Source organism: Conger conger, chromosome 7, assembly GCF_963514075.1.
Source record: "Conger conger chromosome 7, fConCon1.1, whole genome shotgun sequence".
NCBI classification, from domain to species: domain Eukaryota; kingdom Metazoa; phylum Chordata; class Actinopteri; order Anguilliformes; family Congridae; genus Conger; species Conger conger.
This window is the reverse complement of record NC_083766.1, coordinates 42,977,015-43,003,798: the sequence shown is the minus strand read 5'-3', so window position 1 is coordinate 43,003,798 and position 26,784 is coordinate 42,977,015. Positions and strand designations below refer to the sequence as shown.

Genomic DNA, 26,784 nt, shown 5'->3' with positions numbered 1-26,784 from the left:
AAACTTAGCGCACTCTATGGAAACAGTGGTTTGAATTGCAGAATCAAAACGAAACAAACAAACACAAAAATGATACGATTATGGGGGTTTGGTGTAGTGTGCCGCTTACAGTCAGGGACAGATCCCTCTCTCACAGTCTGTCTGTTCTGGCCCCACGGTGGTGGAATGACCTTCCTGTTGATTTCAAGCAGCAGTGTCTCTAACCACTTTCAAACACAGACTGAAGACTCATCTCTTCAGGCTGCACCTTTCCCTCCCTACCTCACCAGCATGATTAGCCTTGTATATGCCATAGATTATAATGGCACTTATATATAGTTATATATAGATAGTTTTAGATATCGTATTGTTGTGCTCTGGGTATTCTAGCTGCCAACCGTGGTATGCTAGTTCGTAAATTGATGTATTCTTCAAGGGTTTCAATTGTATCTGTATGATCACGCTAGGACTAGGAACCGTACTGTCCTCTAGGGGCCTCTTCACACTTCCTGTGTTCAATCTGTGCTTCATTGTACATCACTCTGGATAAGAGTGTCTGCTAAATGCTTTGTAATGTACTGTAATGTGTCAACCTACTTCATTATCCTGAAGCCTATCATTTACGTTCCATTACCAAAAAGTCTATTGTAAAGGCTTTGACCAACTTTATGAGTATTCTTGGCATATCTGCTCCAAACAGTTTGCTAGGGTGTTAAAATAGAAAATCCAGCACAATGCATCAAGTGCTTACCATACCCAAAGTCAGGGTGCCCTCGAGTCTTTTTCTCTGGACCTTGCGTTCCTACTGCATGGAGTTGGGCAGTGATTGGGGAAGATCATTTGCCATGGCTGATGCTTTCGCAGTGGGCTTCACCTTGTCTTGTGTATGTGAGACCGCTGGGCTAGTGAGTGGAGTTTTTGGTTGTTATGTGTGCGTTTTGAAAGAGCATGGTCATGGAGAAAAGCCGGTCGTACACGGGAGTTCATGCAATTTTCTTTGGTGCAATAAAGGACTCTGTTTTTGTAGCAGAAATGAGCTGAGTCGTTAAGTTAGGTGTTAAATAATTATCGGCTTCGGCCCTGGAATCGAAAAGGAAAAGTGGTTTGGTTCCCCTATGTCTTCCAACTATGGTTCGCAGACCAAAGCAGGAAAAAGTAACACCTTGAAAACAAATAACAATTTTTACCTGATTCATGTCATCTGTGAAGTTGCATAAAAGTTGAGGTCTAAAATAAGGAGCCGTTCTTGCTAAAGCAATGGTATCGTGAAATAGTTTATGTAAGGAATAATCCACAACAAGGTGGTCATTACATGGTTTTAAGGCATGTAATGTGCTTTACACAACCATGTAATGACCACCTCGGAGTGGATTATTCTGCTTATACCATGCTCTTTTACCAAGGATAAAAAGATAAGCAGGGGTCATCAATATCTTTGGTGAATTCACCCTCAAAATAAAACTTTTTTTGCTGGCACTAACTACTTCAGGCTGCCACTGTTTTAGCATGTTGCTATGGTTACATCTGTTGGTTAAGTTCTGATCAAAATAGAGAAGCTAGGCAGATGGTAAGTCCGGATTTGAGTATTGTGTTGTAACTGTGTGCTATTTATAGAAAAGTTCTTAAATATCAAAATCATCTTGGGCTACACATTACACAACTACAGTCAGGTCCATAAATATTGGGACATCGACAGAATTCTCCTCTTTTTGGGTCTATACACCACCACAATGGATTGCACAAACGAACAAGATATGCTTTAACTGCAGACTTCCAGCTTTAATATGAGGGAATTTACATCCAAATCAGGTGAACGGTGTAGGAATTACATTATTAATTATTGTGCCTCCCACTTTTCAAGGGACCAAAAGCAATGGGACAAACTAACAATTATAAATCAAACTTTCACTTTTTAATACTTGGTTGCAAATCCTTTGCAGTCAATTACAGCCTGAAGTCTGGAACGCATAGACATCACCAGACGTTGGGTTTCATCCCTGGTGATGCTCTGCCAGGCCTCTATTGCAACTGTCTTCAGTTCCTGCTTGTTCTTGGGGCATTTTCCCTTCAGTTTTGTCTTCAGCAAGTAAAATGCATGTTCTATCGGATTCAGGTCAGGTGATTGACTTGGCCATTGCATAACATTCCACTTCTTTGCCTTAAAAAACTCTTTGGTTGCTTTCGCAGTATGCTTCGGGTCATTGTCCATCTGCACTGTGAAGCGCCGTCCAATGAGTTCTGAAGCATTTGGCTGAATATGAGCAGATAATATTGCCCGAAACACTTCAGAATTCATCAGCAGTCACACCATCAATAAATACAAGGGAACCAGTTCCATTGGCAGCCATACATGCCCACGCCATGACACTACCACCACCATGCTTCACTGATGAGGTGGTAAGTTTTGGATCATGAGCAGTTCCTTTCCTTCTCCATACTCTTCTCTTCCCATCATTCTGGTACAAGTCGATCTTTGTCTCATCTGTCCATAGTATGTTGTTCCAGAACTGTAAAGGCTTTTTTAGATGTTGTTTGGCGAACTCTAATCTGGTCTTCCTGTTTTTGAGGCTCACCAATGGCTTACATCTTGTGGTGAACCCTCTGTATTCACTCTGGTGAAGTCTTCTCTTGATTGTTGACTTTGACACACATACACCTACCTCCTGGAGAGTGTTCTTGATCTGGCCAACTGTTGTGAAGGGGTTTTTCTTCACCAGGGAAATAATTCTTCTGTCATCCACCACAGTTGTTTTCCGTGGTCTTCCGGGTCTTTTGGTGTTGCTGACCGGTGTGTTCTTTCTTTTTAAGAATGTTCCAAACAGTTGATTTGGCCATACCTAATGTTTTTGCTATCTCTCTGATGGGTTTGTTTTGATTTTTCAGCCTAATGATGGCTTGCTTCACTGATAGTGACAGCTCTTTGGATCTCATATTGAGAGTTGACAGCAACAGATTCCAAATGCAAATAGCACACTTGAAATGAACTCTAGACCTTTTATCTGCTCCTTGTAAATTAGACAATGAGGGAATAACACACACCTGGCCATGGAACAGCTGAGCAGCCAATTGTCCCATTACTTTTGGTCCCTTAAAAAGTGGGAGGCACATATAGAAACTGTTGTAATTCCTACACCGTTCACCTGATTTGGATGTAAATACCCTCAAATTAAAGCTGAAAGTCTGCAGTTAAAGCACATCTTGTTCGTTTCATTTCAAATCCATTGTGGTGGTGTATAGAGCCAAAAAGAGGAGAATTGTGTCGAAGTCCCAATATTTATGGACATGACTGTATATCACACAATTTAGCCAACATAGCCAGCTTCTCTATTTTGTGCTGGTCATAGCTAGCCACTAAAGGAAAAGACTATACATAACTGAGAGTTGTTCATTTACAAACAACCATTTCAGAATGTCACATAGTAGCCAGCAAACTAGCAAAACATTAGAGCGCTTACAGCTATTAATAATATATGTAACATTACTGTACTGCACTACACAAAACCATTTCACAATTTGTAAACGCAAGTCGCGTTATTGGCATGACAAACGCGTAGTCAATAAAACAAGCCTTTTAATTCGTATCACATTGATGGCATTGGGGCTCTTCTTAAGTTGCAGCAAATTGCAGGCAGTGTATGAATTTAGAATGGTGATAAGGCTTGTGCGGCACTACCTGCCAAACGTTAAAGGATTATACAAATTTAATCACAACCTAGCATCCAATCAGAATCAAGTATTCACCAAAACTGTGGTATAAATAAATATAACCATTTGTTTTATTGCTTTCACTGTTAAAAATGATTGAATGGAAAGAAACACATTCTGGCCATGTGGTTTAAGAGATTAAACGGGTCCTACGTATTAAAATGACATTATCATAGCAATTTTAGGCATACGTCACTATGCGAACGTCATGAAATGTTTAGTTCCATCAACAAGGCCTGCAGTTAAAAGAAAGGACAATATTTAAAATAAAAGTCCCAGAAATGTGCATTATTTAAACATTTTTAAATGTTATATTTTTCATCCAAATTAAAAATAAAACCAGAAAATTCCCAGGTTAAAGTCAATAAACTGAAAATTATGAGCCTTATCTGTATTGATGTCGGTTGTTGTTTTTGGGTCGCCAGATGGCGCCCTTCCAAGGGTAGGGGTGTTACGACCCCGAGTAGGTCGTAGTACCTCCTGCTCATGTGGTTTCCTTTTCTTTTTTATGTTTTATGTTGCAGTTACAGGAGCTGGCCAGGAGTTTTGGGCAGGGGCTGACCTTGATTAGAAATGGGGACCGCCTTGGGACCCCCCTACAAATATCACCCCCAGGGCCACTGTCCTGGGGGGCTTTCTTATTCCTTTCCTCTTTTGTGCAGGGTAATTTTCCGTAAGTTGGCTTTATTTTTGTTACTGTTAATAAATTAACTATTTTTTTTTTTATACCTTGTGTTGTCACCCTTTTGTCATGACTTTTACCGATGGTTGTAATACTTGCCATAGCCTACTGTGCTGCATTTTTGAGTCTGTGGTGCCACAATCATGTTAATTTGGCTACTCTTAAATTCTACGACTCCACTGCTGTAGGCTACCCACAACTCTAATCAAAATATGTAACAGTCTTAAAAACATTTTTATAAACGTAAAAAAAGCTACAGCTATAATGCAGGATTTATTAGTAAAACAATTTTTTACTATTACTATTAAATAGGAGGAGGTATTTTGGCTGGGGCCAGGCAGGGTCCAGATCTGTACTCAAACAGCAGCACAAGCAAATAATCTGATAAAATCCCAGCATTTAAAAAGTGTTGGGTTGCAGCAGCTACAGAGCTCTGTGAAATACAGGCTTTAAAAGTTAAAATAATGACTGCAAGAAGTTCAACTTGGGAAATAAAAAATGCCTGCTGCCACCACCACAATTGTGCCACCTTTTGTGTGTAATGGAAATTTTAATTAATTTTTTATTCGTGGTTACCTACATTTTCACTTAAGTTTTGCCCTGGAACAGTAATTAATCAGTTTTCATGTCTTGTTTTTATTTTCATTACCATTTTCAAGCATTGGTCCTGATCATTTGGGTGTGTGTTACTGGTTCTAGATCAGTGCTTGGGGGAGGGTGGCCATGTTTCATCGACCTGTGACAAAATTAGAAGGTGCTAACTGGCCCCTATATGTCCTATTCCCATTTCAAGCAATAATACATTTACACTCTTACCCGTGCCTTCATAATGCAATCACTCTCTCTGATTCAACACAGGCTTGCAGTGCGACGACTGCAGAAGCCTGCCAATCTGTGCTGCAGACTCCTGTTTCATAGCGATACATAGACATCACCCACTCTTCCCTTTGTCTCTCCGGCATCACTCAAACACTGATGAGAGCTTCATGTGCAATCTGGTATCCTGATAAAAGATTTGCTCAGGAAGGGCAGGTGGGCAAACAGATGGGCATGGTCAGGGGGAAGCACTGAATCACACACGCTCCGGGAGGATTTCATATGGTCCGAGAAGTGGGTGATCGCAGGAAGTTCATTACATTCGATTAAACGTGAGGAAGATTATTTGGTGCATGGCAGCAGACCAGCTAATATCTTCCAGGTAGAGCAAATATCCAAACTAATTTCCAGAAAAATATGACATACAGCAAACCTATCAAGAATACAATATATACTAATCCTATCAAAGTTTAGCAGGTAGTTTAAGTTGTGCTTATCACCCAATAAAAATGCACATGATCGCAGAATTTTGTCAATAAAAATATAATTTGTTAAGGAGAATATATTGTCATATAGACCAATGTCATGTCAGCCATCATTGGTTTACATCAAAGACGGAAGTGGCTGCGAAAAGTCTGGCAGGAATAATAGAGAATAATGGGGGAGACTGGCTTACAGTGAAAATAAAACAAGCTTGTCCTGCCAAAATAGGAAGAACCAAAATCAGGAATGTTTTTTTAAAGGATAACTGAAAAAAATAATAATTTGAGGCTTAAAGGCATACTATTCAAGATTTTCACCTTGAAAATATGATGAACCGCACATATACTCAGTCATTACTATGATAGATTGGCAACATGTATCTGTGTTCACTTCTGCCCAATACCTTGCTTGTCTACTTGTATTTCTTATTCTGAAAACTCCTCGGGCGATTTCTGGGTGTGGGCCTTTTTATTTTTGTACTGTATCTGAAAAGCATGTGTCCAATACACTGAACTCATATGCTCCATGATCCAATAGAAGGAGGGCAAGTGGAGATTTGTAAGAGAATAGCCTTGGTGGCTAACCATTCATCAAGTGGCTGGGCAGCGTTTGGTAACATTGATCAGAAGAGAGTGGTTGTCCAGCTATCGGAGAGTTGTCGGTTCGATCCCGCCCTGGGTGTGTCGAAGTGTCCCTGAGCAAGACACCTAACCCCCAATAGCTCCTGATGAGCTGGTTGGTGCCTTGCATGGCAGCCTATCACTGTTAGTGGGTGTGAGTGTGTGTGTGAATTGGTGAATGAGAGACATTAATTAAAAAGCACTTTGGATAAAAGCGCTATATCCATTTACTCCAGACTCGATTCAGACTCGTTCAAAAATGACAAATGATGGTTTTGGAATGGCCACCACAGTCCCCAGACTTGAATATTATTGAAAATCTGTGGAGAGATCTCAAATATGCCTGACATGCAAGGGGCTGAAGAATATATCTGAGCTAGAGGTGTTCTGCCAGGAAGAATGTGGGAAAATTCCAGAGAACTGAAAGACTCTTGGCTGGCTACAGGAAGCATTTCAAACTATTATAGTCCCAAACTTTTTTATTATATAGAATTGAAATAAAAACTAATGTTGCTTAGTAAATTGAAGAAATGTGTCATGTTTAACATTGTACCATTGAGAGGTCATTGTAAAAGGCTTTTTGAACAGGGGTTCCCATATTTTTTGCACACCACTGCTGTTGTTGAAATTATATATTCATGTGATTATTTCATTATTAATTACTTATCATATTATTAATTGCTTATCCTTTACTAATTTCTTATTTTATTATTGGTTGCTTCTGCTGGAATGATCCAGAGTATATACACTTATTAAAGTATCATAACTTGCTTTGTGCTACTCAATATTATTTTCTGTAACTGTGTGAGTGGAGATGTCTCTCCCTGTCTGTACCATGGGCCTCCAAGGCCACGGCCATTAACTGTGTGTTCTGGATTATCTTGTCTTGGTGCCTGAGAGCCTGCAGAACCAAAAACATAATACCTCATGACAGAAGCTACCATGGGAATTATCTTCCTAGAAATAGGGAGTTAAAACAAGATAAAATAGATTATTCTCAGACGCGCAAGTTAATTGCACAGGCCCCTGCGTATGTCATGCTGGAATGTTTTGAGAACATGCATCTGCATGACGTACCTTGAAGGGGGAGATATGAATAAACAATCTATAGTAAGGAGAAGAGCGGTGGATTGTCTTTGAATATTGATTATCAGAAATATTAATGAATACTAATGAAGGGGCGTACATTTGTTGCGCTCTGTGCCTACATATATCCAGACAAAGGTCCTGGAACCTTTGTCCTTGTTTTTGCATGTAACTTGGACCCTATGCGCATAGTAAAGATCGGATTTTATTTACTGTCTCTGTCTCTCAGTGTTTTCTTACAGGAATAAATTAAAATTCCCACCACAACTGCAACAATACCCTGTGACAGTTCTGCATGTTGTAGCCTTTGGATTTAAAGAATTCAGGTTCATTGAGCCAAATAAAATGATTGCAACTTTTTCAGCATTAAAATAAAAGATGTGAGAGCAACCACATCAAATTTCATCAGACATTTGAAAACTCATTTGACATTTGAAAGGTCAGTTCAGCAGCACAGATGCCACCTCTGTTCACTTAGCTAAACTGTTGGCCAAATTGCGCATTTCAGACTCAATATAATGTTCGTGTCACCGTTTATTCAGCATCACGGAAGCACAAAATTGCTTATTTTGGAACAAAGTTGGCTTGCATTTATAATGGTTGATGTTGAAAAGCTATGGACCTTATTCACGCAGCTGCCATCTTTCTCTCATCTAATAGGAGTAACATTCTGTGCTATCACTGCAGAATTACGGGTTATCAGCTGCTCCAAGCACTTCCCATATTTTACCAACTCAGCCAGTTTCGTTTCAGATTATTCCAAAATGGCGTCTCACATGAATTAAGTGAATGCAAGCTAGGTAGAGAACCACTAGTGTAATATAAGAACAAACTTCTTCAGGTTGACTTGAAAAGCCCCTTCCATTTTCTTTGTCTACGTAGTTCACACAAGCAACTGTGAGTCGGACTCTAGCTCAGAGACTTGAGAATTGACTTGGACTCATCCCTCAGAGACTTGAGACTTGACTCGGACTTGCATTTGATGATGTGGTTAAAATCTATAAGTAGTAACATATATTCATGAACAAAAATATTTAAATCTTGTCTCATATATTCTTGTTGAATGACTTGGCACATTGCAATAGGCCATGAGTAGTTTAGAGCTCAGAGATAGGCAAAGTACAAGTCAACAAAGAAGGTACCAGGCTAACATTTGTTGGTGAGGGCGACATGACCTGGGCATGGACAGGCTGCCATCTTGACAGGGCATAGTCTGAAGACCTGAGATGATGGTGTGATTGTAGCTACCCATAATTAATGTGGATTTCAGAGTCTGGTGTAAACAGGAGTGTAGGGTTTAAATCTTTGTAATAGGTCAAAACCTCTTATGACACTGCATATAAAACTATTGATGTAATTGCCCTGCAGACTAACTCCGGTCTTTGGATTGTGATAAAGACTGTATTCTTTTGGATTACTTTGCCTCCAATCAATTGCTACCACAATGACTTATGAAGATCTCTGTTGATTAGCAAAGGTGTTATTCAATTCTAATCTAAATTCAGTTTTGTACATCAGCTGGCTAGTCATGATAGCTGGGCCCCACTGCACAGTACTACTGCTTATATTTTTTTGTCTTATTTCCTCTCCTGGGCTCCCAGACTTTCAGAAGACTTGAGTTGATAAAAATAAAAGCACCAATGAATTGATTCATTTGTAAGTATGCTTGCTTATGTTACAGAATTTCTTCCAGGCAGGCAAGTGCAAACTGAAATCCACTGTTGTTAGCAGCTGTGGCTAGTACTAGTATGCAGTAGTTTTGTGTTTCATTTGGCGCTTCTGCCTCCCGAGATCTGCCAGGCAGCGGTAAAGTAATTACTTGTTTGCAAACCACCACCATATGTTAGCGCACTAATCCACAGCGGTCTGACGTACTTGCAGGTTCCGACAGTAGGGGGGCAGCAGTGAAAGAGCTGAGTCTGTTTCCGGAAGTAATACAGTACCAAAATACTTGCCAGAGGGAAACAGACATTATGTTTTGTTTTCCTGGTTCCTTTCCTGGTCACAGCTAGTTAAGACATTTTAATATTTAACAAGCTATACACACAAAATGCTACTGAAATGCAATAGCGTTTCAAGGGGGTTTTCTGCAACCAGTTAGTGCACATGCACAAGAATGACATTAGTCAATAATTGCATGATTGTATAAGAGGCCGTCTAGGCCATATTATGCTGAGGGATGACGTTTTTTTGCTTGTTACCTCATTTCTATACTGAACCAGGAAGTTCAGGAATGACACAATCTAGATCCTTTTGACTGAGATTAACTACATTAAGCAAAAATTTACTTTGATTTTCTTTACAGGAATTGTTAAGGCACCATGATTTTGATACCTATGGTTTTTTGGTTTCAAGGAGGCGCAAGTGTGCCGTCATGCAAGGTATGCTGTACCTAACCGATCACAAAACGTCCAAATGGCCCGAACACTGTTTAAAGGGCATATTTTTTCCTCAGTGCTCAGTTTTACATGCACAAAGAAAAGCTGTATGGTCACGGTGTTTAGTGAAACTAATAGAGACATTAATGCAGTTTAAACTGCCTTGGATTGAGAGGAACTCATGCACAGAGACCAATCATTATGAGCCGGTGGAGGCACCGAAGCATGCTTGTTTCATTGAATGTTTTCCCCCTCTGCTCAAAACAACTTCACATGCATCATTAATTATTTTAGTCTTGTGAGTGCCCCGTGGAGCTGATAGTTAAATTTACATTTTGATGTTTACTTGTCACACTCACAGTGCAAGAGAGAAGTTGTTGGCAGTTTTGTAATGACGGATACAACAGAATGACTCAGGATGATTAGTATAACCAAGAAGTATGCTGTACTTTTATCTTAAGAGAAAGACAGAGATACTCTCTCCAAGTCTCTCCAACTGCCCTGCCCCTGCATGTGGATGAACAGTTTACTGTTCTGTGTCTTATTGGGGTACTATCAATCCAGGATCACTGTCATGGTTATGTGCACCCCTCTCATGACCTCTTTTAGATATGCTGCCATAGAGGTTGTAACACTCGCAATCACGCTGCAAGTCAATTGTGGTTTCATCTGTCCAAAATACCTTTTTTCCAGAACTCTGCTGGGTCTTTTAGGTATTTCTTACCAAGCTGTAACCTGGCCATCCTGTTTTTGTGGATAACTAGTGGCTTGCATCTTGCAGTGTAGCCTCTGTAGTTCTGTTCCTGAAGACTTCTGGGGACAGTAGTCACTGACACATTCACATCTGCCCCTGATGTATCAGATAAGTGTGTTTCTTTATTAGGGTGAGGATTCTTCAGTTATTACTGTAGAGGTCTTCCTTCGACTACCAGGTCCAAAGTCATTACTGAGCTGACAAGTGCTATATTTCTTCTTAATGATGTTCCAAACAGTTTATTTTGGTTACTGACTGTCTCTGGCTGGTATATACAGGGATGACAAGTGCAAAATCAATAAAATAGTTCATTACAACTAAAATATTTATTGCTGCAATTGTGGCTACCTCTAATGTTGGAATAGGAGAATAAATTATAATTTCAAGCAAATCTAAGAGGGTTTCCATGCAGTTCAACTCATTTTTGCTGTGGCCAAATTTTGCCAACAATCATAGTTCACGGTTCTCTTGATTTGCTTTGATTGGTTAATACAAATTATCCTAACACATAGAAATATTGAGTCTTGCAATTCCTCCCATAGAAGCTGTGATTCTTTAATCCAGGCTAGATGTAGGCAGCTGAATTTGCCAAGGTAAAGACTGGGGCCAAAACATTCAATTTTCATTCAAAGGAGACACAAAAGGGGTCCCTAAGGGAATGGGAGCTATCTGCCCTCTCCAGGTCTATTGCCGTTCTGGCTTCACCCTTTCATGCTCTTTTCTCTCTTAATTTCCAATCTTCTCAGATGGAATCACTATGAAGTCAACAGATCTGCTTGTTTGATGGTGGAAGCCAGACATAGTAATCCTTTCTTTATCACTATTATATCAGCACAGAGATGAGAGGGATTTTGGAGCTGTGTACAGGTTTGTGGGGCTGCTGCCAATATTCTAACGTGTTGTTTCTTCAATATAAATTAAGCCCTCCTATGGTTACTGCTGCTTCTGCTTGGGATATGCATTTTGTTAGGCATTTATTTGCATGGATGATAGGAATTGTTCTGAAGCCAAGGTCCATAAAACAGATTTTTGTTTCCATGGAAACTGGCAAAGACACTCTAAAGAAAATCTCCAGCGCAAACTGCCTGTGAATCATCAGGTTGGCTCACCTTAAATAACATACAGATGCATGAAACACACACACATGCTCCCATGTACAGTCACACCTGTACACACAATACACACAGCCACTAACACATGCCCATTAAAAATACCTCAACATACACACCTATTAACACACATGTACATATGCATAAAGGTCTCATGCTACAGTAACACATCTATCATTTTTAAATGCCAAAACCATGGCTCATTGCCTGGTCACCTTGCCTCTAGACATATATGTAACCAGTCATTATTATTCTCTGCTAAAAGCAGGTAATATATACTCCTCTGAAGGCACAAAGAGAAGAAAAGAATGACTAACAAAATCAGACTAGTGATATTGCAATGCAATGTCTCAATGGTAATTCAATTTCATACTCTTTTTCAATCTCATTTCACAATGAAGTAAAACCTGTGCACTCCACTCCAATTACTGTTATTCACCCCCCACCAAGCCAAATTAAATGGTTTTACAATAGGTAACGTCGACTCACAAGTCTGTCTGCAGTGTCAGCGATTTCACCTGACAAGCAGCCATGGCTCCCCACTTCTCTATGCAAATACATGCAGATTACAAGAGGCACAAAACAAAAGAACCAAATCTTTTCAGGCATACAGTGCTGCATTCTGTTGGTCAATATCTCCCTGGTCTCTCCCTCAATCTCCTTTGATGGAAGGATTTAATGAACCAACCATGTCCGGTCGACTTTGTCTCACAAGCTGCCCAACCAGGTGGGGATGGTCACCAGTGCAAAAACGGGTCACTCACAATGTGCGCTCCTAGATTGTGTGTGATGTTTTTCTTGCGCAAGGTTTTTCAAAACAGGGCACCCATGTTAAAAAGGGCAACCCCCCGACCTCAACCACACACCTTAAATGCTTTCAACTCACTCATAATTAATGAAAGAATGACTAGTATTATGTAGAGCAGCAATGTGTAGCAGGATGAGCATACTCTTGTAGTTTATGAATTCAGTTTCCAGTGTGTTGGTTTCACATTCTGAGTGCATGTATGTCTTTCAATGAAACGCCGTAAATAGAGATGGAGTACCTGAGTGTTTTTCGAACCATATCTTCATCAGTGATGCCATAGTAAGTCAAGGTCTCACTCCAGACAGGGTTTAGGGTGTTGCGCAAGGTCTTTGTGCGGAGCTTGTTGGCCTGAGACAATGAAGAAAAATAAGAACGTTAAAGAGAAAGAAGAAAGAAAAAGCAATATAAAAAAGGAGATAGACATACATAGCTATTCAAGTGAGTGTATGGAGTAATCAATTAGATTTATTATTATTGTATATTTATTTTACAATACAACAGACATGTTATGGAGGCAACAGCACAAAGGTTAAACTTGTTAGGATGCAATGGAGCCAGAGCCTCTACCTTCCTCGCACACACATCACAACTTCTTTTTTGCCCAGTAATGCCATGTTTACAATAAAAACACAAAAAAGTCCAAGCCACAGTACAGTAGCCCTTGACATCACAACATGTTTGATCATTTGTTCAATTCCAGCATGCTAAGAGTTACTTCTGCTACTCCAACAAGCAAACAATACAAGATATGTATTCTAGTTTTATGTATTGTAACTACATATGTAACTATGGTTCCTCATTAAAATACAACCCAGTACCCCCAACACTAAATATGAAATATGACAGGCATCTTAAAATATGCTGAGAGTCTAGTGAAGTAGACGGCATCAGGAGTACTGTACCATTTTAATAATTACTCATCAAAATTGGTGTATTTTTCTTTAGAATTTTAGTTTGATTAAGGATGATACACTTTCTGGGGTTTTTGATATTATTTCATTTTTAGATGTTTTTGTTTTTGACTGGCGCAGGAAGTTTTTTATGTTCACTGAAATATATTTCATATTTAGAAAATACTGAGAATTTGCCAACATGCTCTAAAGGGGCATGGTCTAAAGTAAGGAATAGTGCTGAATGACACCTAACCCCCCAAATACTCCTGATAGCTACTTATGTCATTAAAAGTTGGGCTAGTTGTCACGTTTCATGTTTGTCACGTCATGTTTCATGTTTAGTCATTGTCTTAGTTACGTTATTGTCATGTCACGTATTATGTTAGTCTAGTCTCGCCTAGACTGTTATGCTTTATTTCCTGTTACATTTAATTTTCATGTCATGCTACGTTTCATGTTTAGTTGTTATGATTTAATTGTTAGTCTTGTCTTATCACATTATATAGTTTATTGTCATTGTTTTGCAGACTTGTTATGTCACAATTTATGTTTGTTTCATGTTATGTTCTGTTCCTTGATTAGCATACACTTTTTTGTGTCTTTCTGCAAACCTTGCATTCATGCTTTCTCTCTCTCCCTTTCTGTCACTCATGCTTCCCTAATTGTTTCATTTTCCTGTGTCTACTTACTAATCTACTAACGCTAGATCAGGATTGGGTAATACTAACATTCTAACCATGTGTTCATGTTTTCCTTACATTTCTTGTGCATGTCATTTACTAATTTACTAACGCTAGGGCAGGATAGGTTTATTACTAACGATTACTAATTATCTTGTTAACTTGTCAATCCTCCACACCTGATTTCCATTCTCATGCTGCTCTCAAGCTAATTGTCTGCACCCATCTACACCTGCATTTAAGTTCAGTTCCATGTAATTTCTTTGCAAAATTGTTGCCTCCTGTTTGTCAGTGCACTTTTTAGCGGTGTTGGCAAGCTATTGTCTACCCGTTAAGAGCCAAGCCTGTTTATTGACCAGTGTTATTGACTGTTTTGTTGACCATTGCCTGCCTGTACCACAAACTTTGCCTGCTGTCTTTGTGTTTCTGCCTGCCACCCGCCTGTACTTCTCCCCCTGCTGACAGCTTTCCTGGTTACTGGACTTTTTGCATGGTGTACTGATTACGAGACTGCCTGTACTGTACATTGGTTTTGGCTGGATTTCACGTGTATGAACTTTGCTTGTTTTTTGACTACGCTCACTGGACATTCCCTGAATAAAGCCCTGACGGGACTTTATTACATCCCTTTTGTCTGAGTCGTGCATTTTGGGTCGGCACCCGTCTCACTAGTCCTGATATGGGAGGCTTGGTCTTATAATTTTTTGGGGCTACTAGACAGTGTCACAACACAGGCGATCTACCAATGCTAAACAAAAACAACCACTTTAAGTTTACGAAAAATCAATTAAATATTTACTGAGCAATTCCCTGTTCTAAATCAGCGGATCCAAAACTGCTTTCATTGAAGGAACAAAATGTGTTTACCTAGACAGTGCATCAAATTGTAGGATTTGCTATTTCTCAAAGATGTTAATGGAGACATCCACAGGGAAATTTGTGCTCTGTGTGAAACTACTAGAAGTGGGTGGAAACAGTGATTCAGCATAGTACTGCAGTATGATACAGTGGCGGCAAGTATTGATAATCTTTATAAATATATGTGTTATAATGCACATTCTTGTGAACTTATTTGTTTTGCATTCAAAATTAAAAGTTATTAGGAAGAGAGGTCCCCAGTAACCTATGTGGGTCAGACTGAATCTGGATAACAATCACTGCCATCCTGTAATAAACATGAGTTTACAGTAGGGCTTTCAGATAAAGTGATAGCCTAATGCAAAATATTAATAAAAAGTTATTAATGCATTAAAAAGAATACAAATGGCTGGATTTTTCCTTTGACCTCCCATAATCCCATTGCTGTGTGAAAGGCTATTTTCACTATACAGAAAAAGAGGTAGTCTGTCTCAGCGAGTGAAACAGTACTTGAAGTGGAACCGTACATAGAACCAGTCTGTTCCAGAACATCCCGTTTTTGTTCCAAGCTAATGTTGGATTCTGTTCACAGACATACACCGTTGGGTAAACAAAGATGTTTTATAACCCTCATTTTGCACCACACACGGAACAGCTTCAGTGCGTATCCAGCATGTAGGATGCAGCACAGCAAGCTGCACCATATTTTACACTGACTCTGTCCATTTTTATTCCAGTCCTATGTGGAATATAGTTTGTGTAGGCTATATACATCTAAACAATTACTGTAGCAACAATGTTTTGATTTAAGGTCATAGAGCTCTCATATATCTCCTAACCAGGACAATAAACTTTTCCTTGTCCATTTTTTGACAGAATAAACAATTAACAATAACAGGCATTTTTAAAGGCTGTATATTTTATTGTTCCCAAGGAACCACATAGAGTATGTCACTAATTAGCTGCTCAGAAGCTAGTGACAGTTTATTGGCAGATGTTATAACAGTTGCTATGAAGTTACAACTGGTTAACTCCAAGTCGGAGCTATAAGTGTATAATATAATAATAACTTACATTGAACTTACATGAACTTTCACAATAGTCGATACATACGACCAACTGGATATTAACACGAAAAAAGGGTTTCTAAAGACAAGTCAAATAATTTAACCGATTAGCATTCATGCTTCAAGAAATCAAACACACTGAGGGCCTTCTATGTTTCCAGTGTACTTTGGCTAGATTAACTACTATCGATAGTTTCTGTTGTATATTTTCTAATTCAACCAGCTCCTCTGCAAGTATAAAACAGGACAAGACAAAATGTAATGTACATTTTCAAAGTTTACTTTCTGGAGAAAAAAATTTAGTCGCTTAAATAACCATTGGCAGGATCTAGGGAACACGCAGTCATACGGTGATAAAACGTAAATGAGATCATGTACAGTAGGCTTTCCCCAAAAAACAGGTTCCACAATTATTGGCACCCTGGGCAAAGATGATAGCCATGAGTCTTTTCCTATAATTTCTAATACAGTTAGATAACACATTTGGAGGGATTTTTGACCAGTCCTCCAGAATCATTGATATCCTTGGGGTAACTCCGTCTTCAGTTAAGACCACATTTAAGCCTGGAGACTGAGATGGCCATTGTAGAACATCAGAGATGTGCACAAGTCATCAAATGCAAGCCTGAGTCAAGTCTCAAGTCTCTGAGCTAAAGTCAAAGTCAAGTCTCAAGTCTCTGAGCTAGAATCTGAGTCAAATCTAAAGTTTCCAGAATGGTGCAGCCTAAACAACAGTATGGCTATAGAAATTCATCACGAATCCTATGCTAATTGAAGATATATTTTGTATATGACATCAAGTGTGTGACAAATGAAGAAACAGTATTATCAGGGGCACACAAAAGATAGTGGTTATTTCTTTTATTTATTCATATCATATAACTACCACACCTGAGCCAATGTTTTGGCAAAGACTTTCTCAAGATTGCGGGAGAAAGGCTTACCAAAACCTCACGTCTGATGTGGTAGGTAATTGATATATCAATAAATAAGATACAATAAATAACCATTCTATTTTTAAGAACTCTGTGTAACTCATGTGACATAATGTAAGCATTACCATGGGCTGTAATATACAATGATGGTCAATAACAAAATAGGGGCCTGTTACATGAACACAGATTAATCTTAATCCTGTAATAAATGCAGTTTTGTATGGATAATCTCAAATTAAATTAAGGCTTCATCTGCATCTGCGCCTCAAGAATTCTAATTCTAATTATTTGTAAACTAAATTACAATTTATTAATCTATTATTAATATACATTTACTTTTAAATTTTTAAATGAAAGGTAACTGTTAAGCATTGACTTTTATCATTCTAGCTATTGTTTATGCAAGAAATCAGGAGCTATGATTTTGGGACTACATCTACATTATGTTATAGGAAAACCTTGAATCCTAAGGAATGCCATTGGACTATTGCATAGTAAAATAAATAAATCTTTACAAAACCTCATGCAACTACAGTACATGCCAAACTCGGGTTCTGTGGTAGCTTATAATGTTAATGTCAATGACAAACAAGCTCTCTCGAAAATACAGTTCATATTTGTATGACACTGGAATACCAAAAAATGTCCATACAACTGGTATGACAAGACAGCCCAACAATGTCCAGAGCCTTCAGCATCTCAGGGCGAATCTCATCCACACCCGGCGACTTGCCACTGTGGAGCTTTTTGACTACCTCAGCAACTTCCGCCAGGGATATAGGTGCAGACTGCCCCGAGTCTTCGGGCTCTGCCTCTTCCACAGACGTGTTGTTTGGGTTCAGGAGCTCCTCGAAGTGCTCTTTCCACCGCCCAACAACATCCCCAGTCTGGGTCAGCAGTTCTCCTCCCCTGCTGAAAACAGCCTGAGACAAGCCCTGCTTTCCCTTTCTGAGTCATCGGATGGTTTGCCAGAACTTCCTTGAGGCTAACCGAAAGTCCTTCTCCATAGCCTCCCCGAACTCCTCCTATACCCGGGTTTTTGCTTCAGCGACTGCCAAAGCCGCCGCCCTTCTGGCCACCTGGTACCCGTCTGCTGCTTCAGGGGACCCCCGGGCCAGCCAAACCCGAAAGGCCTCCTTCAGTTTGACGGCCTCCCTCACCGCTCGTGTCCACCAGCGGGTTCTTGGGTTGCCGCCCCAACAGGCACTGATGACCTTCTGGCCACAGCTCCTGCTTGCTGCCTCTGCAATGGAGGCTTTGAACATGGCCCACTCGGGCTCCATGTCCCCAGCCTCCCCTGGGATGCATGAGAAGTTCCTCCGGAGGTGGGAGTTGAAGACCTCGCGGACGGAGGCCTCCGCCAGATGTTCCCAGTTCACCCTTACGACACGTTTGGGTTTACCGGGTCTTTCCGGCAGCCTCCCCGGCCAATTGATCCAACTCACCACCAGGTGGTGATCGGTTGACAGCTCTGCTCCTCTCTTCACCCGAGTGTCCAAGACATACGGCCGCAGGTCTGATGATACGACCACAAAGTCGATCATCGATCTTTGGCCTAAGGTGCTCTGGTACCAAGTACACTTATGAGCTATCCTATGCTCGAACATGGTGTTTGTTACCGACAATCCATGACCAGCCCAGAAGTCCAATAACGAGACACCGCTTGGGTTAAGATTGGGCAGGCCATTCCTCCAAATCACCCCCTTCCAGGTTTCTACGTCATTGCCCACGTGAGCGTTGATGTCGCCCAGCAGAACTATTGAGTCTCCGGGTGGCACCCTTTCCAGGATGCCGCCCAGTAACTCCAAGAAGGCCGGATACTCTGAACTGCCGTTTGGTGCATAAGCCCCCAGCAACAGGTAGTCGCAGAGAGGCGACCCTCTCGTTCCCTGGGTGGAACTCCAACATAGTGGCGCTCAGCCAGTGGCTTGTGAGTATCCCCACACCCGCCCGGCACCTCTCACCCTCAGCAACTCCAGAAAAGAACAGAGTAACAAGAAATAAAGTCAGAAATAAAACCTCCTGTGATATTTAAAAATGCATGGCATCTAAATCAGTTTCACCCTTCTTCCCTCTGCTGGAATTACATGGTATTGCATGTGGTGAAATTTATGTTGGAATAGATCCCTTGTATTTTTAAATATGGCAGGTCTTTTTTTAAATATGAAAAATTATATAGCCGTGATCATGGTATGTACTAAGATATTTTAATCGTGAAAAAATTGGTTTAAGCACGTGGTTTTAATGTTATGGCTGATCCGTGTATGTTTTTGGCTTGTTGTACTTCAATTAACATAACTTCAATATCTGCTTCAGAGAAGCTTTTTTCTTTATTCTAATATCTCTTAAAAAAAATTTAAAAATTGTAAAAATTTATGCTAATCACAATTTATGCTAATTGTGCACGCGCCTTTGATTCATGATTACTTGGTATTTTAGCGTACAGTGTCTATGCGTCTTTCGTGAACACAGCAAACGTAGTTAGTTAGTTTCCGATCCCACATACATTTGCACACGGATTTCCGAATATATTGATAAATGAGGCCCACTGTGCGGTGCCAAGATTTAACAAGTATTTAACAAGTATTTAACAACTTATAAATTCACATATCCCTTCCCAACTTATAATTACATCGCTAGTTTCTTTTTTTTTCTGAAAATAAAAACTACCCTACAAAACCAGGGCGAAAATCACAACCAAAAATGAGTGCGTAAAGGCTAGCACTCCTACCCCGGACCGGGGAAAACCCAAAATAAAAGTACAACCCAGTATAAAAGACTGGGAGAACAAAAATAAAGACTCAGGAGTCGCAGCTCTGAAAAAACACACTAACCAAAATACAAAATACCGGGGACAACGTCCCTCACCCACGGACTCACACGAGCCGAAAACAAAAAGAAACAAAGAACAAAAGAACCTACAGGAAGGCGGTCGCAGTGTACACACACTAGCGCGCAGACCCCTTCCTTACCTTTTCTGATCACAAGGAGAACCCAGAACCAGCACAATACCTGACTCGTTAAATGCTGAGTCTACCATGTGCTAATACCGGCTTAGGTGGCAGAGCGAACAGTGACACCGAAGCGAAGACTGAGGGGAAATGAGGGCTTTAAATACCTTCAGGAGGTAGACATCAAGTAGGCACTAATGACCACCAGGTGAAAGTAATAAGCCCCCCTGGTGGCCACAACTAGTACTACCTCCAACCCTGACCGGACCCCGCTTCTAAGGAGCGGCCCCAGACGCTCCTTCAGCCCCCCACCTGCGGAACTCATGGATGAGTTCTGGGTCCAGAATGTTCCTAGTGGGAACCCAACAGCGCTCCTCAGGGCCATAGCCCTCCCAGTCCACAAGGTACTGTCTACCACTGCCCACGCGACGCTCAGCCAGGATGCGGCGCACCGTATAGGCCGTACCCCCGTCAACTAATCGTGGAGGCTGGTGAGCACCGGTTTAAGGCGTGAGATGTGGAAGGTGGGGTGGATCCTCATGGACCGGGGCAGTTTGAGTCTCACCGTAACTGGGTTGATCTTTTTAACAATACGGAATGGACCCACGTAGCGGGGGGCGAGCTTCCGCGACTCCACTCGCAATAGCAGATCGCGAGTGGACAGCCACACCCTCTACCCTACCCTGTAGGAAGGAGCCGACCGGCGATGTCTGTCGGCCAGTCGCTTCTGGGTAGCAGTAGCCCGTAGGAGTGCCGCCCATACTTTAATCCAGGTGCCTCGGCACCGCCAAACAAAAGCCTCCGCGGAGGGCACCTCGGCCCCCTTCTCCAGTTCCGGGAACAATGGCGGCACGTACCCAAATTGAGCCTTGAAGGGTGAGAACCCAGTGGAGGCGTTGCGCAGAGTGTTGTGTGCGTACTCGGCGAGCTGACGACTCCAGGACGTGGGGTTGGCCGCGGCTAAGCACCGAAGTGTGTTTTCAAGCGTCTGGTTTGTGCGCTCCGTCTGCCTGTTGGTCTCAGGATGAAAGCCCGAGGACAGACACACTGAGGCCCCTAACCAGGAGCAGAACACACGCCAAAACCTAGACGTGAACTGGGGTTCGCGGTCGGACACCACGTCCTGGGGCAAACCCTGTAGTCTGAAGACGTGGTCGACTACTAACCTTGCGGTCCCCGCCGCCGAAGGTAGTTTTGGTAGCGCCACAAAATGATCCCTTACTATGGGCACAGACCGGACATGCGGCCACAAACCCCCGAACCCCCGAACCCCAGCGGGCACAAAAAGGCAATGAGATGGACCCCCTCCTGGATCCGGCTTGAGGCGCAATGCTCCTCGCACCGCCGCCTCCACCTCCCAAACCACTGGCGCTACTATTTGCTCCTCAGGGATGATAGGTTGAGGAGTGTGCTCCCTGTCAGTGTTATCAAACACCCTGGAGAGGGCGTCGGGTTTCGTGTTTTTGGAACTGGGACGGTAGGTCAGAGTAAATGAAAAGCGTGCAAAGAATAGGGCCCAGCGGGCCTGCCGCGAGTTCCGTGTCTTGGCAGTCTGTATGTATTCTAGATCAGTGATGGGCGCGACCACCATGCTAAAACCTCTGATAAAACGGCGATAAAAATTTGCAAACCATAAAACCTCTGAACCTGCTTTATTGACGCAGGAGTAGGCCAGTTCTTAACGGCCGCTACTTTCGTTGGGTCCATTTCAATTCTCCCCTCAGACACAATAAACCCAAGAAAAGATACGGTATTCGCGCAAAAAATGCATTTCTCTGCCTTGACAAATAGGCGAGCCTCCAAAAGACGAGTGAGGACCTGGGTCACGTGCTGAATGTGTTCGGTGAGATTGTTGGAGAATATTAAAATATCGTCCAGGTAGACAAACACAAATCTCTCCAACATCTCCCTGAGCACATCATTCACCAGTGCCTGAAATACTGCGGGAGCGTTAGTGAGACCGAACGGCATGACTAGATGTTCGTAATGCCCGGTGTGGGTATTAAACACCGTTTTCCACTCATCGCCCTCGCATATGCGTACAAGATTGTACGCATTACGGAGGTCGAGTTTAGTAAAGACAGATGCAGATTGCAGGCGCTCGAACGAGGAGTTCATTAGCGGTAGGGGATACCTATTTTCAATGGTTATCATATTCAACCCTCTATAATCTATGCAGGGTCTCAGGCTCCCGTCCTTTTTTTTTCACAAAAAAGAACCCGGCGCCCGCTGGTGACGTAGATGGTCTAATAAACCCGTTAGCTAATGCATCGCGAATGTATTCGTTCATAGCCTTGCTCTCCGGTGCCGACAACGAATACAGTGACCCCCTAGGTGGAGACGTTCCAGGGAATAACTCAGTGGCACAGTCATAGGGTCGGTGCGGAGGTAACGTAGTGGCTCGCTGTTTGCTAAACACCTCCGCTACCTCCCTATATTCCCTGGGAACATTCTGCGGGAGAGGAAACGCAATCGCCCCTATCATCCGCCCCTCATCTCCACTGTCAGAGTCCTGCAAGGATCTCTCAGAGTCCCGGTCAGTGACATCACTGACCTCCCCCTCGTCCACGGGGGGACTCCAGTCACAGACGGAGTCCCATTCCTGACTCTCCGCCTGCTCATCCGACACCTGAGGACTAGCCTGAGGGCTGGGGAACCCCCTAGCCTCCTCCTCGCCCCCCTCGGAGTCTATATCGGTCTCTACGGGTGGAGTTGTGGGAGTGTGCGTCTGCTCAGAGTGATTGGCGCACTGTGCCAAAAATGAGTGCATAAAGGCTTGCACTCCTACCCCGGACCGGGGAAAACCCAAAATAAAAGTACAACCCAGTATAAAAGACTGGGCGAACAAAAATAAAGACTCAGGAGTCGCAGCTCTGAAAAAACACACAAACCAAAATACAAAATACCGGGGACAACGTCCCTCACCCATGGACTCACATGAGCCGAAAACAAAAAGAAACAAAGAACAAAAGAACCTACAGGAAGGCGGACCCTTTCCTTACCTTTTCTGATCACAATGAGAACCCAGAACCAGCACAATACCTGACTCGTTAAATGCTGAGTCTACCATGTGCTAATACCGGCTTAGGTGGCAGAGCGAACAGTAACACCGAAGCGAAGACTGAGGTGAAATGAGGGCTTTAAATACCTTCAGGAGGTAGACATCAAGTAGGCACTAATGACCACCAGGTGAAAGTAATACGCTCCCCTGGTGGCCACAACCAGTACTACCTCCAACCCTGACAGGGGGAAGGGGTGTGGAGAGGAATGTCCCAGGAAGAGACCCAGACTCTTTGCCCAACCTTGTCCTGAGGGGCGGGGCATTGATGGCGGTTAGCAAACCTCTTCATGAGGCTGACATGCCGCAGAAATGTGGAGCATGCCCTCTTCCAAGTGCGCCGTACTCACCAGGAGTTGAGCTGCAGGAACCCTCTACCTCTCTTTTCCTCCGGAAAGAGATGAGGATGGTAACCCAGGCAGCAGGCAAATGGAGACAGCCCAGTAGCAGAGACGGGTAGGGAATTGTGTGCATACTCAATCCATGAAAGAGACTCCATCCAGCCGGCAGGCGACTTCTCCACCATGGAGTGTAGGCTCTTTTCCAATTCTTGATTGAGTCGCTCTGACCATTTGTTTGAGGGTGGAAATCAGAGGATAGCTGTACCTTGGCCCCAACGACCAGAAACAACTAGTGAATTGGGGCCCCCTGTCTGAAGTGACCTCCAGGGGTAGGCTGTGCAGGCGGAATACATGAGTGACCAGTAGTTCCACCGTGGTGGAAGGTAATTTGGGAAGGGGAAGGATGTGGGCAGATTTTGAAAACTGATCAACTATGGTGAGGATGATTGTCATACCCTTGGAAGCAGGCTGACCCATTATGAAGTCCAGAGCTATGTGAGACCATGGGCAGTGCAGAATGGTGAGGGGTTAAAGTAGTCCCTGGTTCGTGGACTTGCCCCGGGACCACAAACCCAAGCAAGTGGACGGTGGGTTTGTGGAATTCACACTTCTCTGCTTTTACGTACAATTGGTTCTCCAGGAGACGTTGAAATATTCGCCAGACATGTTGGACGTGCTCTTCAAGAGTGGGGGAGAAGATAGACAAAGGCGAAGGAGGAGGTAATATCTCGCAGAACGTCGTTCACCAACGCCTGGAACACAGCCGGCGCATAAGTGAGCCCAAACAGCATCACCAGATACTCATAGTGGCCCTTGGGTGTGTTGAATGCTGTCTTCCACTCATCCCCCCTCTCTGCTGCGCACCAAGTGGTAGGAGTTGCGCAGGTCGAGCTTGGTGAAGTAATTGCAGCTCTGCAAGGAGGTGAAAGCAGTGTCGATGAGTGGGATGGGGTAACGGTTTTTAATAGTGATATCGTTCAGTCCACGATAATCGATATAGGGGCGGAGTGATTTATCTTTCTTTCTTTTATAGTCTCCATGGCCTTGGTTTCAGGGGCTGACAGGGACAAGAGTCGCCTAGAATCTGGATGCAGATTGATGGCACAATCGTAAGCGCGATGGGGCGGAGGAGAGCTGGCATGGGATTTACTGAAGACTTTGTGGAGGGTACGTTGGTCAAGTCAAGAGGCGCTTTCTCAGGACAGGACAGAGGAGTATGAGCTGGAAGCGGAGTGGAGACAGAAGAGGTGACAGCCCGGGCTCCAGCCTGTGATGGTGTCATGAATCCAGTCAATTTGGGGGTTGTGTTGTTGGAGCCAGGGATGTCCCAGCACCACTGGAACGTAAGGAGATTTATTTGCATGGATTCGGGTGCTGAGTGAGAACTGCCGCACTCCTGAGCATCGGAATCCCAGAAGGCAGTCCATTCCATTAGTAATGTGAGTTTCAGGAAATCTGTTAATTTTATACATTGCATGAACCTAATAAGTTGTTTTTCAAGATAAAAAAGTTATTGGTCTCATTTATCTCTCAAAAAGCTCACAACAGTGTTGTTGCATATGCATGGTGACTTCGCAATTTCCTAAAAACTGCTGACATGCACCACTCCGAGTTATATTCGGAATGTAACTAATGAGATGCTTTCTAAAACTGAAAGTCCAGTGCCTGTGATTATCTTATATCACCGCATTCTTGTGTTTGCTAGCCCACAATGCTAGTAAGTATTTAACCATATCACCTTACCCTGAGCCAAAAGTGGTCATGTTTGATATGGTTAGCTCTTAAAAATCATAACAAACATCAAAGGACAAGCTATCTCATAGACCTATATATTTATCTAGGTTGACAAAGTTTGTTTAGTATTTTCTAGTTTGTTTGGTACTGTAACACGACCCCCGAGGTTCTTCTTTCTACCTAAACTTTAGGCAAAACAAGTGCATACAGTGTCCATTGTATCATTAAAAATGTTATAATGGAATCAGTATATTAAGCTGGATTTTTTTCATGTCGCTTCTTCCATGCTGAGGGAGCAGCATAGCTGAAAGCTTTTTCACCAAAGCCAGTACGTCCTTTTGGAACATTAAACAAAATGAAGTCAGATGATCTCAATGCATATGAATTTGTGTTCGTCCACTCTAGCAAAGAACAGAAATACAGTGGGAGCTGACCAATTACAGCTTTATAAATCAAAATTAACTAATGGTATTGCCTACGGGCTGAGAGTGAGGGCAGTCCAGCTTTCTTATACAGGGTACAGTGATGTGTACAATAAGTAGAGTCAGTCAATTTTTACCGATTTAACCGCACATGCCCTTTTTTCAACAATGGTGCTTTACGGGTGCTTCTCGCTGATAGCTTAGCTTCGATCAAACGTCTTTGGACTGTAACAGCACTTTATTGTACAGGTAATTGTAGATCATTTAGCTGAGCATCCTACAATTTGCTGCACTTCTTTATACTTTTTACCCTCTCCAATCAACTCCAAATCACTTTTTAATCAAATGACGTTAAAACCACCCAAACATTTGCTTCCCTTCTTCCTTAATAAAAGACAATTAATGACACCCGTTTTTTCACAGAATGAATTAATTCTCAAATTAAACTCCATACTGCTATTATTTTGAACATGCCCATTTCAATGAATGAGTCAATTACTCAGAACAAGCAGCGTGCATGTCATGACAGTTGGGTCTGTTGTTTTTCTATTGTAATAGAAAAATGCTACATCTACAAGTAAAGTATTTGCCATGCAGAAATATCACTACTACTAATAACAGTGGTTCATCAGGTTACTGATGTTGTACTGCTATTTTCTTGAACACAACTGTACATGTTTGATTGTGGTTCCTTTCTCATGCTGATGGAATGATCCACCAATGAAGTCAATAGAGGCATCTGAATTCTTGATTGTAGAGAGATTCCCTCTGAAGAATTTTACATGTAAGGTAAATAAACTGGGTAATCTCCAGGTATACTGGGTTCAATATTCAGAGTGCTGGACCACTAATAGGGTAACTGAAAGTTTTAGCTTCAGTTATAATTGAATGTGTAACCTTCAATATAGTTAACTGCTGCTTAAGTAAAAGTGGCTGGACAAAGTGTCTTTAACCTGAGACCACAAAGAACTAAGCTACCAGAAGGAAGTTCACCCCTTCCAGTTAGCCTAGCTGGAATTGTGTCAATGTGGATATTTGGTGACACAAATCAGCAAATGCACTCGTCCCCAGGGCAGCTATGCTCGCCACAATACTGGAATCATGACATTTCTTGCTTACAGTTGTTTTTCAGACATATGATTGCCCATCATGTCATGTAGGGCCACAGGCGGGCAAGATTTCCATAACATCTGCTCAGTGAAGATGGTTGGTTTCTTGACGCATTTGGGGAGGATTAGTGGAATCAGAGCCATTAAGTTCCACAGGGTTATGTCGCTCTGGATAAGAGCGTCTGCCAAATGCCATTAATGTAATGTAATGTAATGTAATGTAATGTCAGAAAGGAAGCCTGAAGCAAGAAACTGACAAAAGGCCAACTTTACATTTATTGAAGTGAGCTGACCACACGATTGCATGGAATTGCAT

The 26,784-nt window shown here is 42.2% G+C and overlaps 1 protein-coding gene across 1 annotated transcript in view; it reads right to left on the bottom strand.

Annotated features, from left to right (window-relative positions):
• LOC133133863 (double C2-like domain-containing protein beta) overlaps window positions 1-26,784 on the bottom strand; it is a 255,891-nt gene that overhangs the window by 44,619 nt on the left and 184,488 nt on the right. Inside the window, exon 4 of the mRNA XM_061250126.1 lies at window positions 12,659-12,768. Coding sequence (XP_061106110.1) covers window positions 12,659-12,768 — 110 coding nt within the window. The remainder of the gene's footprint in view (window positions 1-12,658; window positions 12,769-26,784) is intronic.